The 14,709-nt window shown below is 45.4% G+C and overlaps 1 protein-coding gene across 1 annotated transcript in view; it reads right to left on the reverse strand.

Moving 5' to 3' along the window:
• The window catches only part of LOC118376712 (kinesin-like protein KIF2A), a 42,833-nt gene that overhangs the window by 16,535 nt on the left and 11,589 nt on the right, over positions 1–14,709 (reverse strand). The window contains exons 3-4 of the mRNA XM_035763461.2: positions 13,969–14,097; positions 13,615–13,663 (exon numbers count right to left, since the gene is read on the reverse strand). Coding sequence (XP_035619354.1) covers positions 13,615–13,663; positions 13,969–14,097 — 178 coding nt within the window. The remainder of the gene's footprint in view (positions 1–13,614; positions 13,664–13,968; positions 14,098–14,709) is intronic.

Below are 14,709 nucleotides of genomic sequence, written 5' to 3' on the forward strand. Positions count from 1 at the left end.
CTATCTCTCCCCAGACCCTCGCTTTCTCTCTCCTTTCCATTACTAAGCTAGCTATCTCTCCTCAGACCCTCTCTCTCCTTTCCATTACTAAGTTAGCTATCACTCCCCACTCTCTCTCTCTCTCCTTTCCATTACTAAGCTAGCTATCACTCCCCAGACCCTCTCTCTCCTTTCCATTACTAAGCTACCTATCACTCCCCAGACCCTCTCTCTCCTTTCCATTACTAAGCTATCTATCACTCCCCAGACCCCTCTCTCCTTTCCATTACTAAGTTATCTATCTCTCCCCAGACCCTCTCTCTCCTTTCCATTACTAAGCTAGCTATCACTCCCCAGACCCTCTCTCTCCTTTCCATTACTAAGCTAGCTATCTCTCCCCAGGCCCTCTCTCTCCTTTCCATTACTAAGCTACCTATCACTCCCCAGACCCTCTCTCTCCCTTCCATTACTAAGCTATCTATCACTCCCCAGACCCTCTCTCTCCTTTCCATTACTAAGCTACCTATCTCTCCCCAGACCCTCTCTCTCCTTTCCATTACTAAGCTATCTATCTCTCCCCAGACCCTCTCTCTCCTTTCCATTACTAAGCTAGCTATCACTCCCCACTCTCTCTCCTTTCCATTACTAAGCTAGCTATCACTCCCCACTCTCTCTCATAATAATATAATAATAATAATAATCACTCCCCAGACCCTGTCTCTCCTTTCCATTACTAAGCTATCTATCACTCCCCAGACCCTCTCTCTCCTTTCCATTACTAAGCTAGCTATCTCTCCCCAGACCCTCTCTCTCCTTTCCATTACTAAGCTATCTATCTCTCCCCAGACCCTCTCTCTCCTTTCCATTACTAAGCTAGCTATCACTCCCCACTCTCTCTCCTTTCCATTACTAAGCTAGCTATCACTCCCCACTCTCTCTCCTTTCCATTACTAAGCTAGCTATCTCTCCCCAGACCCTCTCTCTCCTTTCCATTACTAAGCTATCTATCTCTCCCCAGACCCTCTCTCTCCTTTCCATTACTAAGCTATCTATCTCTCCCAGACCCCCTCTCTCCTTTCCATTACTAAGTTACCTATCTCTCCCCAGACCCTCTCTCTCCTTTCCATTACTAAGCTAGCTATCACTCCCCAGACCCTCTCTCTCCTTTCCATTACTAAGCTAGCTATCTCTCCCCAGGCCCTCTCTCTCCTTTCCATTACTAAGCTACCTATCTCTCCCCAGGCCCTCTCTCTCCTTTCCATTACTAAGCTAGCTATCTCTCCCCATACCCTCTCTCTCCTTTCCATTACTAAGTTACCTATCACTCCCCAGACCCTCTCTCTCCTTTCCATTACTAAGCTAGCTATCACTCCCCACTCTCTCTCCTTTCCATTACTAAGCTAGCTATCTCTCCCCAGACCCTCTCTCTCCTTTCCATTACTAAGCTATCTCTCCCCAGACCCTCTCTCTCCTTTCCATTACTAAGCGAGCTATCTCACCCCAGACCCTCTCTCTCTCCTTTCCATTACTAAGCTATCTATCTCTCCCCAGACCCTCGCTTTCTCTCTCCTTTCCATTACTAAGCTAGCTATCTCTCCTCAGACCCTCTCTCTCCTTTCCATTACTAAGTTAGCTATCACTCCCCACTCTCTCTCTCTCTCCTTTCCATTACTAAGCTACCTATCTCTCCCCAGGCCCTCTCTCTCCTTTCCATTACTAAGCTAGCTATCTCTCCCCAGACCCTCTCTCTCCTTTCCATTACTAAGCTAGCTATCTCTCCCCAGACCCTGTCTCTCCTTTCTATTACTAAGCTAGCTATCTCTCCCCAGAACCTCACTTTCTCTCTCTCCTTTCCATTACTAAGCTAGCTATCTCTCCCCAGACCCTCTCTCTCCTTTCCATTACTAAGCTAGCTATCTCTCCCCAGACCCTCTCTCTCCTTTCCATTACTAAGTTAGCTATCTCACCCCAGACCCTCTCTCTCTCCTTTCCATTACTAAGCTAGCTATCACTCCCCACTCTCTCTCTCTCTCCTTTCCATTACTAAGTTAGCTATCTCTCCCCAGACCCTCTCTCTCCTTTCCATTACTAAGTTAGCTATCTCTCCCCAGACCCTCTCTCTCCTTTCTATTGCTAAGCTAGCTATCTCTCCCCAGACCCTCTCTCTCCTTTCTATTACTAAGCTAGCTATCTCTCCCCAGACCCTCTCTCTCCTTTCCATTACTAAGCTAGCTATCTCTCCCCAGACCCTGTCTCTCCTTTCTATTACTAAGCTAGCTATCTCTCCCCAGAACCTCACTTTCTCTCTCTCCTTTCCATTACTAAGCCAGCTATCTCTCCCCAGACCCTCTCTCTCCTTTCCATTACTAAGCTAGCTATCTCTCCCCAGACCCTCTCTCTCCTTTCCATTACTAAGTTAGCTATCTCACCCCAGACCCTCTCTCTCCTTTCCATTACTAAGCTAGCTATCACTCCCCACTCTCTCTCTCTCTCTCTCTCTCTCCTCCTTTCCATTACTAAGTTAGCTATCTCACCCCAGACCCTCTCTCTCTCCTTTCCATTACTAAGCTAGCTATCTCTCCCCAGACCCTCGCTTTCTCTCTCCTTTCCATTACTAAGCTAGCTATCTCTCCCCAGACCCTCTCTCTCCTTTCCATTACTAAGCTACCTATCTCTCCCCAGACCCTCTCTCTCCTTTCCATTACTAAGCTATCTATCTCTCCACAGACCCTCTCTCTCCTTTCTATTACTAAGCTAGCTATCTCTCCCCAGACCCTCTCTCTCCTTTCTATTGCTAAGCTAGCTATCTCTCCCCAGACCCTCTCTCTCCTTTCTATTACTAAGCGAGCTATCTCTCCCCAGACCCTCTCTCTCCTTTCCATTACTAAGCTAGCTATCTCTCCCCAGACCCTCTCTCTCCTTTCTATTGCTAAGCTATCTATCTCTCCCCAGAACCTCACTTTCTCTCTCTCCTTTCCATTACTAAGCTAGCTATCTATCCCCAGACCCTCTCTCTCCTTTCCATTACTAACCTAGCTATCCCTCCCCAGACCCTCTCTCTCCTTTCCATTACTAAGTTAGCTATCTCACCCCAGACTCTCTCTCTCTCCTTTCCATTACTAAGCTAGCTATCTTTCCCCAGACCCTCGCTTTCTCTCTCCTTTCCATTACTAAGCTAGCTATCTCTCCTCAGACCCTCTCTCTCCTTTCCATTACTAAGTTAGCTATCACTCCCCACTCTCTCTCTCTCTCCTTTCCATTACTAAGCTACCTATCTCTCCCCAGGCCCTCTCTCTCCTTTCCATTACTAAGCTAGCTATCACTCCCAGACCCTCTCTCTCCTTTCTATTACTAAGCTTGCTATCACTCCCCACTCTCTCTCTCTCATTTCCATTACTAAGTTACCTATCTCTCCCCATACCCTCTCTCTCCTTTCCATTACTAAGTTACCTATCTCTCCCCAGACCCTCTCTCTCCTTTCCATTACTAAGCTATCTATCACTCCCCAGACCCCCTCTCTCCTTTCAATTACTAAGTTACCTATCTCTCCCCAGACCCTCTCTCTCCTTTCCATTACTAAGCTAGCTATCACTCCCCAGACCCTCTCTCTCCTTTCCATTACTAAGCTAGCTATCTCTCCCCAGGCCCTCTCTCTCCTTTCCATTACTAAGCTACCTATCACTCCCCAGACCCTCTCTCTCCCTTCCATTACTAAGCTATCTATCACTCCCCAGACCCTCTCTCTTCTTTCCATTACTAAGCTAGCTATCTCTCCCCAGACCCTCTCTCTCCTTTCCATTACTAAGCTACCTATCTCTCCCCAGACCCTCTCTCTCCTTTCCATTACTAAGCTATCTATCTCTCCCCAGACCCTCTCTCCCTTTCCATTACTAAGCTAGCTATCACTCCCCACTCTCTCTCCTTTCCATTACTAAGCTAGCTATCACTCCCCACTCTCTCTCCTTTCCATTACTAAGCTAGCTATCTCTCCCCAGACCCTCTCTCTCCTTTCCATTACTAAGCTACCTATCACTCCCCAGACCCTGTCTCTCCTTTCCATTACTAAGCTATCTATCACTCCCCAGACCCTCTCTCTCCTTTCCATTACTAAGCTAGCTATCTCTCCCCAGACCCTCTCTCTCCTTTCCATTACTAAGCTATCTATCTCTCCCCAGACCCTCTCTCTCCTTTCCATTACTAAGCTAGCTATCACTCCCCACTCTCTCTCCTTTCCATTACTAAGCTAGCTATCACTCCCCACTCTCTCTCCTTTCCATTACTAAGCTAGCTATCACTCCCCACTCTCTCTCCTTTCCATTACTAAGCTAGCTATCTCTCCCCAGACCCTCTCTCTCCTTTCCATTACTAAGCTATCTATCTCTCCCAGACCCCTCTCTCCTTTCCATTACTAAGTTACCTATCTCTCCCCAGACCCTCTCTCTCCTTTCCATTACTAAGCTAGCTATCACTCCCCAGACCCTCTCTCTCTTTCCATTACTAAGCTAGCTATCTCTCCCCAGGCCCTCTCTCTCCTTTCCATTACTAAGCTAGCTATCTCTCCCCAGACCCTCTCTCCTTTCCATTACTAAGCTATCTATCTCTCCCCAGACCCTCTCTCTCCTTTCCATTACTAAGCTAGTTATCACTCCCACTCTCTCTCCTTTCCATTACTAAGCTAGCTATCACTCCCCACTCTCTCTCCTTTCCATTACTAAGCTAGCTATCTCTCCCCAGACCCTCTCTCTCCTTTCCATTACTAAGCTATCTCTCCCAGACCCCCTCTCTCCTTTCCATTACTACGTTACCTATCTCTCCCCAGACCCTCTCTCTCCTTTCCATTACTAAGCTAGCTATCACTCCCCAGACCCTCTCTCTCCTTTCCATTACTAAGCTAGCTATCTCTCCCCAGGCCCTCTCTCCTTTCCATTACTAAGCTAGCTATCTCACCCCAGACCCTCTCTCTCTCCTTTCCATTACTAAGCTATCTATCTCTCCCCAGACCCTCGCTTTCTCTCTCCTTTCCATTACTAAGCTAGCTATCTCTCCTCAGACCCTCTCTCTCCTTTCCATTACTAAGTTAGCTATCACTCCCCACTCTCTCTCTCTCTCCTTTCCATTACTAAGCTAGCTATCACTCCCCAGACCCTCTCTCTCCTTTCCATTACTAAGCTACCTATCACTCCCCAGACCCTCTCTCTCCTTTCCATTACTAAGCTATCTATCACTCCCCAGACCCCTCTCTCCTTTCCATTACTAAGTTATCTATCTCTCCCCAGACCCTCTCTCTCCTTTCCATTACTAAGCTAGCTATCACTCCCCAGACCCTCTCTCTCCTTTCCATTACTAAGCTAGCTATCTCTCCCCAGGCCCTCTCTCTCCTTTCCATTACTAAGCTACCTATCACTCCCCAGACCCTCTCTCTCCCTTCCATTACTAAGCTATCTATCACTCCCCAGACCCTCTCTCTCCTTTCCATTACTAAGCTACCTATCTCTCCCCAGACCCTCTCTCTCCTTTCCATTACTAAGCTATCTATCTCTCCCCAGACCCTCTCTCTCCTTTCCATTACTAAGCTAGCTATCACTCCCCACTCTCTCTCCTTTCCATTACTAAGCTAGCTATCACTCCCCACTCTCTCTCATAATAATATAATAATAATAATAATCACTCCCCAGACCCTGTCTCTCCTTTCCATTACTAAGCTATCTATCACTCCCCAGACCCTCTCTCTCCTTTCCATTACTAAGCTAGCTATCTCTCCCCAGACCCTCTCTCTCCTTTCCATTACTAAGCTATCTATCTCTCCCCAGACCCTCTCTCTCCTTTCCATTACTAAGCTAGCTATCACTCCCCACTCTCTCTCCTTTCCATTACTAAGCTAGCTATCACTCCCCACTCTCTCTCCTTTCCATTACTAAGCTAGCTATCACTCCCCACTCTCTCTCCTTTCCATTACTAAGCTAGCTATCTCTCCCCAGACCCTCTCTCTCCTTTCCATTACTAAGCTATCTATCTCTCCCAGACCCCTCTCTCCTTTCCATTACTAAGTTACCTATCTCTCCCCAGACCCTCTCTCTCCTTTCCATTACTAAGCTAGCTATCACTCCCCAGACCCTCTCTCTCCTTTCCATTACTAAGCTAGCTATCTCTCCCCAGGCCCTCTCTCTCCTTTCCATTACTAAGCTAGCTATCTCTCCCCAGACCCTCTCTCTCCTTTCCATTACTAAGCTATCTATCTCTCCCCAGACCCTCTCTCTCCTTTCCATTACTAAGCTAGTTATCACTCCCCACTCTCTCTCCTTTCCATTACTAAGCTAGCTATCACTCCCCACTCTCTCTCCTTTCCATTACTAAGCTAGCTATCTCTCCCCAGACCCTCTCTCTCCTTTCCATTACTAAGCTATCTCTCCCCAGACCCTCTCTCTCCTTTCCATTACTAAGCGAGCTATCTCACCCCAGACCCTCTCTCTCTCCTTTCCATTACTAAGCTATCTATCTCTCCCCAGACCCTCGCTTTCTCTCTCCTTTCCATTACTAAGCTAGCTATCTCTCCTCAGACCCTCTCTCTCCTTTCCATTACTAAGTTAGCTATCACTCCCCACTCTCTCTCTCTCTCCTTTCCATTACTAAGCTAGCTATCTCTCCCCAGGCCCTCTCTCTCCTTTCCATTACTAAGCTAGCTATCTCTCCCCAGACCCTCTCTCTCCTTTCCATTACTAAGCTAGCTATCTCTCCCCATACCCTCTCTCTCCTTTCCATTACTAAGTTACCTATCACTCCCCAGACCCTCTCTCTCCTTTCCATTACTAAGCTAGCTATCACTCCCCACTCTCTCTCCTTTCCATTACTAAGCTAGGTATCACTCCCCACTCTCTCTCCTTTCCATTACTAAGCTAGCTATCTCTCCCCAGACCCTCTCTCTCCTTTCCATTACTAAGCTACCTATCACTCCCCAGACCCTCTCTCTCCTTTCCATTACTAAGCTATCTATCACTCCCCAGACCCTCTCTCTCCTTTCCATTACTAAGCTAGCTATCTCTCCCCAGACCCTCTCTCTCCTTTCCATTACTAAGCTAGCTATCTCTCCCCAGACCCTCTCTCTCCTTTCCATTACTAAGCTAGCTATCACTCCCCACTCTCTCTCCTCTCCTTTCCATTACTAAGCTAGCTATCACTCCCCACTCTCTCTCTTTCCATTACTAAGCTAGCTATCTCTCCCCAGACCCTCTCTCTCCTTTCCATTACTAAGCTATCTATCACTCCCCAGACCCTCTCTCTCCTTTCCATTACTAAGCTAGCTATCTCTCCCCAGACCCTCTCTCTCCTTTCCATTACTAAGCTAGCTATCTCTCCCAGACCCTCTCTCTCCTTTCCATTACTAAACTAGCTATCACTCCCCACTCTCTCTCGCTCTCTCTCTCTCATTTCCATTACTAAGTTAGCTATCTCTCCCCAGACCCTCTCTCTCTTTTCCATCTGTGTATTTGTATATTTAGACTATTGCTAAAGATATCATGGTTTTTCGCTCTCTGTCTTGCTCTCCACAGATATCACGGTGCCTGAGGGCTATTTTCCTCATGTATTCACAGATGGGCCTTTTATTTTCCCCATTTATTCTCAGATGGGCCTTTTATATTCCCCATTTATTCTCAGATGGGCCTTTTATTTTCCCCATTTATTCTCAGATGGGCCTTTTATTTTCCCCATTTATTCTCAGATGGGCCTTTTATTTTCCCCATGCATTCTCAGATGGGCCTTTTATTTTCCCCATGTATTCTCAGATGGGCCTTTTATTTTCCCCATGTATTCTCAGATGGGCCTTTTATTTTCCCCATTTATTCTCAGATGGGCCTTTTATTTTCCCCATGTATTCTCAGATGGGCCTTTTATTTTCCCCATGTATTCACAGATGGGCCTTTTATTTTCCCCATTTATTCTCAGATGGGCCTTTTATTTTCCCCATTTATTCTCAGATGGGCCTTTTATTTTCCCCATGTATTCACAGATGGGCCTTTTATTTTCCCCATTTATTCACAGTTTCTGCTTCTTTTGAAACAGAAACTAAGAGTTTCAGAAATATTTGCAAAGTGTTATAACACCTACTCATTCAAGGGTTTTTCTATATTTTTACTATTTTCTACATTGTAGAACAATAGTTAAGACATCAAAACTATGAAATAACACATTTGGAATCATGTAGTAACCCCCAAAAAGTGTTAAACAAATCAAAATATATTATTCAAATAGCCACCCTTTTCCTTGATAACAGCTTTGCACACTTTTGGCATTCTCTGAACCAGCTTCATGAGGTAGTCACCTGGAAGGCATTTAAATTAACAGGTTCATTTGGTGGAATTTCTTTCCTTCTTAATGCGTTTGAGCCAATCAATTGTGAAGGTATACCGAAGATAGCCCTATTTGGTAAAAGACCAAGTCCATTTTATGACAAGAACAGCTCAAATAAGCAAAGAAAAACAACAGTCTATCATTACTTTAAGACATGAAGGTCAGTAAATAAGGAACATTTCAAGAACTTTGAAAGTTTCTTCAAGTGCAGTCGCGAAAACCATCAAATCAAGTTCTATTGGTCACATACACATAGTTAGCAGATGTTAATGTGAGTGTAGCGTAATGCTTGAGCTTCTAGTTCCGACCATGCAGTAATATCTAAGTAATCTAACAATTTCACAACAACTACCTTATACACACAAGTGTAAAGGAATGAATAAGAATATGTACATAAAGCTATATGAATGAACGATGGCCGAACGGCATAGGCAAGATGCAGTAGATGGTATAGAGTACAGTATATACATATGAGATGAGTAATGTAGGGTATGTAAACATTATATAAAGTGGCATTGTTTAAAGTGGCTAGTGATAAGTTGATTAAGTTGACCCTCTGCCGTTTCCTGAAGTCCACCATCATCTCATTTGCTTTGTTAAATGTTTCCATTATTAAAGTGGCTGGAGTTGAGTCAGTATGATGGCAGCAGCCACTCAATGTTAGTGATGGCTGTTTAACAGTCTGATGGCCTTGAGATAGAAGCTGTCTCAGGGTCCCCGCTTTGATGCAACTGTATTGACCTCGCCTTCTGGATGATAGCGGGGTGAACAGGCAGTGGCTCGGGTGGTTGTTGTCCTTGATGATCTTTTTGGCCTTCCTGTGACATCGGGTGGTGTAGGTGTCCTGGATGGCAGGTAGTTTGCACCCGGTGATGCGTTGTGCAGACCTCACTACACTCTGGAGAGTCTTCCGGTTATGGGCGGAGCAGTTGCCGTACCAGGCGGTGATACAGCCCGACAGGATGCTCTCTATTGTGCATCTGTAAAAGTTTGTGAGTGTCTTTGGTGACAAGCTGAATTTCTTCAGCCTCCTGAGGTTGAAGAGGCGCTGCTGCTCCTTCTTCACCACGCTGTCTGTGTGGGTGGACCATTTCAGTTTGTCCGTGATGTGTACGCTGAGGAACTTAAAACGTTCCACCTTCTCCACTACTGTTCCGTCGATGTGGATAGGGGGGTGCTCCCTCTGCTGTTTCCTGAAGCCCACGATCATCTCCTTTGTTTTGTTGACATTGAGTGTGAATTATTTTCATGACACCACACTGAGGGCCCTCACCTCCTCCCTGTAGGCGTCTCGTCGTTGTTGGTAATCAAGCCTACCACTGTAGTGTCGTCTGCAAACTTGATGATTGAGTTGGAGGCGTGCATGGCCACGCAGTCATGGGTGAACAGGGAGTACAGGAGAGGGCTGAGAACGCACCCTTGTGGGGCCCCGGTGTTGAGGATCAGCGGGGTGGAGATGTTGTTTCCTACCCTCACCACCTGGGGGTGGCCAGTCAGGTAGTCCAGGACCCAGTTGCACAGGGCGGGGTCAAGACCCAGGGTCTCAAGCTTAATGATGAGTTTGGAGGGTACTATGGTGTTAAATGCTGAGCTGTAGTCAATGAAAAGCATTCTTACATAGGTATTCCTCTTGTCCAGATGGGTTAGGGCAGGGTGCAGTGTGATTGCGATGGCGTCGTCTGTGGACCTATTGGGGCGGAAAGCAAATTGGAGTGGGTCTAGGGTGTCAGGTACGGTGGAGGTGATATGGTCCTTGACTAGTCTCTCAAAGCACTTCATGATGACGGAAGTGAGTGCTACGGGGCAATAGTCATTTAGCTCAGTTACCTTAGCTTTCTTGGGAACAGGAACAATGGTGGCCCTCTTGAAGCATGTAGAAACAGCAGACTGGGATAAGGATTGATTGAATATGTCCGTAAACACACCAGCCAGCTGGTCTGCGCATGCTCTGAGGATATGGCTGGGGATGCCGTCTGGGACGGCAGCCTTGCGAGGGTTAACACGTTTAAATGTTTTACTCACATTAGCTGCAGTGAAGGTTTTGGTAGCGGGCCGTGCCAGTGGCACTGTATTGTCCTCAAAGCGAGCAAAGAAGTTGTAAAGTTTGTCTGGGAGCAAGACATCGTGGTCTGCGACGGGGCTTGTTTTCCTTTTGTAGTCCGTGATTGACTGTAGACCATGCCACACACCTCTTGAGCTGTTGAATTGTGACTACTTTATCGCTATACTGACGCTTAGCTTGTTTGATTGCCTTGCGGAGGGAATAGCTACACTGCTTGTATTCGGTCATGTTTCCGGTCACCTTGCCATGATTAAAAGCAGTGGTTCGTGCTTTCCGTTTTGCGCGAATGCTGCCATCAATCTACGGTTTCTGGTTGGGGAAGGTTTTAATAGACGCTGTGGGTACAACATCATCGATGCGCTTGCTAATAAACTCGCTCACCGAATCAGCGTATTCATCAATGTTATTGTCCAACGCTATGCGTAACATATCCCAGTCCACGTGATTGAAGCAATCTTGAAGCGTGGAATCTGATTGGTCGGACCAGCGTTGAACAGACCTGAGCACGGGCATTTCCTGTTTTAGTTTCTGCCTATAGGCTGGAAGCATCAGAATGGAGTCGTGGTCAGATTTTCTGAAAGGAGGGCGGAGAAGGTCTTTGTATGCGTCGCGGAAGTTAGAATAACAATGATCCAGGGTTTTGCCAGCCCGGGTTGCGCATTCGTTATGCTGATAAAATTTAGGGAGCCCTGTTTTCAGATTAGCCTTGTTAAAATCCCCAGCTACAATAAATGCAGCCTCAGGATATGTGGTTTCCAGTTTACATAGAGTCAAATGAAGTTCTTTCAGGGCCGTCGATGTGTCTGCTTGGGGGGATTATACATGGCTGTGATTATAATCAAAGACAATTCTCTTGGTAGATAATGTGGTCGGCATTTGATTGTAAGGAATTCTAGGTCGGGTGAACAAAAGGACTTGAGTTCCTGTATGTTGTTATGATCACACCACGTCTCATTAATCATAAGGCATACACCCCTGCCCTTCTTCTTACCAGAGAGATGTTTGTTTCTGTCGGCGAGATGCGTGATGAACCCAGGTGGCTGTACCGAATCTGATGACGTATCCCGAGTGAGCCATGTTTCCGTGAAACAAAGAATGTTACAGTCTCGACTGTCTCTCTGGAAGGCAAACCTTGCTCGGATTTCATCTACTTTGTTGTCAAGAGACTGGACATTGGCTAGTAGTATCTTCGGGAGCGGTGCGCCCGTCTACGGAGCCTGACCAGAAGACCGCTCCGTCTGCCCCTTCGACGGCGCCGTTGTTTTGGGTCACCGGCTGGGATCCGATCCATTGTCCTGGGTGGTAGACCAAACAGAGGATCCGCTTCAGGAAAGTCGTATTCCTGGTCGTAATGTTGGTGAGTTGACTTTGCTCTTATATCCAATAGTTCCTCCCGACTGTATGTAATAAAACTTAAGATTTCCTGGGGTAACAATGTAAGAAATAACACACATCAAGCGCTGTGATGACACTGGCTCTCATGAGGACCTCGACAGGAAAGGAAGACACAGAGTTACCTCTGCTGCAGAGGATAAGTTCATTTGAGTTACCAGCCTTAGAAATTGCAGCCCAAATAAATGCTTCACAGAGTTTAAGTAACAGACACATCTCAACATCAACTGTTCAGAGGAGACTGTGTGAATCAGGCCTTCGTGGTCGAATTGCTGCAAAGAAACCACTACTAAAGGACACTAATAAGAAGAAGAGACTTGCTTGGGCCAAGAAACACGAGCAATGGACATTAGACAGGTGGAAATAGGTCCTTTGGTCTGGAGTCCAAATTGGAGATTTTTGGTTCCAACCTCCGTGTCTTTGTGAGACGCGGTGTGGGTGAAAGGATGATCTCCACATGTGTATTTCTCACCGTAAAGCATAGAGGAGGAGGTGTTATGGTGTGGGGATGCTTTGCTGGTGACACTGTTGGTGATTTATTTAGAATTCACCGCATATTTAACCAGCATGGCTACCACTGCATTCTGCAGCGATACGCCATCCCATCTGGTTTGGGCTTAGTGGGACTATCATTTGTTTTTCAACAAGACAATGACCCAACACACCTCCTGGCTGTGTAAGGGCTATTTTACTACGAAGGAGAGTGATGGAGTGCTGCATCAGAGGATCTGGCCTCCACAATCCCCCAACCTCAACCAAATTGAGATGTTTTGGGATGAGTCAGACCGCAGAGTGAAGGAAAAGCAGTGCTCAGCATATTTCATTTTTTAAATTTTACCTTTATTTAACTAGGCAAGTCAGTTAAGAACAAATTCTTATTTTCAATGACGGCCTGGGAACAGTGGGTTAACTGCCTGTTCAGGGGCAGAATGACAGATTTGTACCTTGTCAGCTCGGGGGTTTGAACTTGTAACCTTCCGGTTACTAGTCCAACGCTCTAACCACTAGGCTACCCCATATGTGGGAACTCCTTCAAGACTGTTGGAAAAGCATTCCTGGTTGAGAGAATGCCAAGAGTGTTCAAAGCTGTCATCAAGAAAAAGGGTGGCTATTTGAAGAATCTCAAATGTATTTAGATTTGTTTAACACTTTTTTGGTTACTACATGATTCCCCATATGTGTTATTTCATAGTTTTGATGTCTTCACTATTATTCTACAATGTAGAAAATAGTAAAAATAAAGAAAAACCCTTGTTCTAAAACGTTTGATCGGTAGTGTATATCCATACCCAGTGCATTCATCTTAAGATGGCTAACCACATATCACAGTCAAATATACAGGATACCATCATTCCATTATAGATAAACAATGGATATATAGCATTTTGTTAAAAATATATATAAAAATATAATTCACATTTAAAATCTATGAATTAAAAATCTGAGAACAGCAATATTTTACACACACACATGAAGGTACTCATTACCGTTGAAAAAACGGGTGATTATAGCATTTTGGAAATAAACTCTTCAAATAGAGATCTACTGTGGTCCTTCTGTGGCTCAGTTGGTAGAGCATGGCGCTTGTAACGCCAGGGTAGTGGGTTCGATTCCCGGGACCACCCATACGTAGAATGTATGCACACATGACTGTAAGTCGCTTTGGATAAAAGCGTCAGCTAAATGTCATATATTATTATACTATCATTACTTTCATGGTACAGTGGGTCAGTAGGATGTTATGTAGCAGCCTGGTTGAATCCAGTGTTACATTGTGTACAGACTGTGGAACACGAGGAATCTTGGAGACCAATGTTATGTTGAAGCTTTCTTACCTCTGTTTGCTGGGGTTTCAGTCTTGGGGGGCGCTATTGTTCGTCGGTTCTACAAGAGACAAATGAATACAACATAAACTTAAAGAAGAAGATGTGACACATGCTATACTTAAAACTATACTGTACGGCCACAGGAGGTTGGTGGCACCTTAATTGGGGAGAAGGGCCTTGTGGTAATGGCTGGAGCGGAATTAGTGGAATGGTATCAAATAGAAACACATGGTTTCTATGTGTTTGATGCCATTCCATTTGCGCCGTACCAGCTATTATTATGAGCCGTCCTCCCCTCAGCAGCCTCCACCGGTACAGACATATGGCTATTGGCCACAGTATAGGACATTATAATTGAATGACCTTGGGTGGCTTGATTTGTTTAGCAGCGGAGGAGATGGAGGAAGCAGGAGGAGGGGTTTCAGGGCTCTGTACTACCTCCTCTTCAGGAGCCACATCTGGGTTCAGAGCAAATATGCTCTCCAGGTCTATCTGCATGGGGAGAGAGTACAACATGTTAAAACTCTGTTCCAGCCTCTCCAACCGAATGTGTGTTTGTATGTATATACAGTGGTGTCTGGAATTATTGAATCCCTTGTTCAAGATGAGCAAAAAATACTGTATAAAATAAATAAAACAAATGCTGAGCTTTTTTACAATGGATGGTTTGGAATTCCCATTGTTAGAGCCTATCCTGCCCATGACATACTAGGCAACACACATGGCCAGTACATTCATTAAAAGTGCCATTGTTTACATCGTTACCTAGCAGCGTACTACTACTACCACCGGTAACTCCTCATGGATGATTTAAAAGTAACTTTTGATATTTATTTATTTTTACATTTGGAGAACGGTGCCAACAAGAATAGGAGGTTATGAAAGAAATGAAACAAGAATAAGAGGAAATGGACCAGGAACCGGAGCCAAGAGAAAGAGATTTTGTTTAACATGTAATTCCCCAAAAATCTGATAAAGATAGGGGTCAAAATGACTGGATCCCCTGTTTTCAATACTCCAACACCCTCCCCTTGCGAGGATGACGACAATGAGCCTTTTCTAAAATGTTTTATGAGGTTGGAAAACACATTGGGAGTGATTTTA

The sequence above is a fragment of the Oncorhynchus keta genome, chromosome 12 (genome assembly GCF_023373465.1).
Source record: "Oncorhynchus keta strain PuntledgeMale-10-30-2019 chromosome 12, Oket_V2, whole genome shotgun sequence".
In the NCBI taxonomy this organism is placed as follows: domain Eukaryota; kingdom Metazoa; phylum Chordata; class Actinopteri; order Salmoniformes; family Salmonidae; genus Oncorhynchus; species Oncorhynchus keta.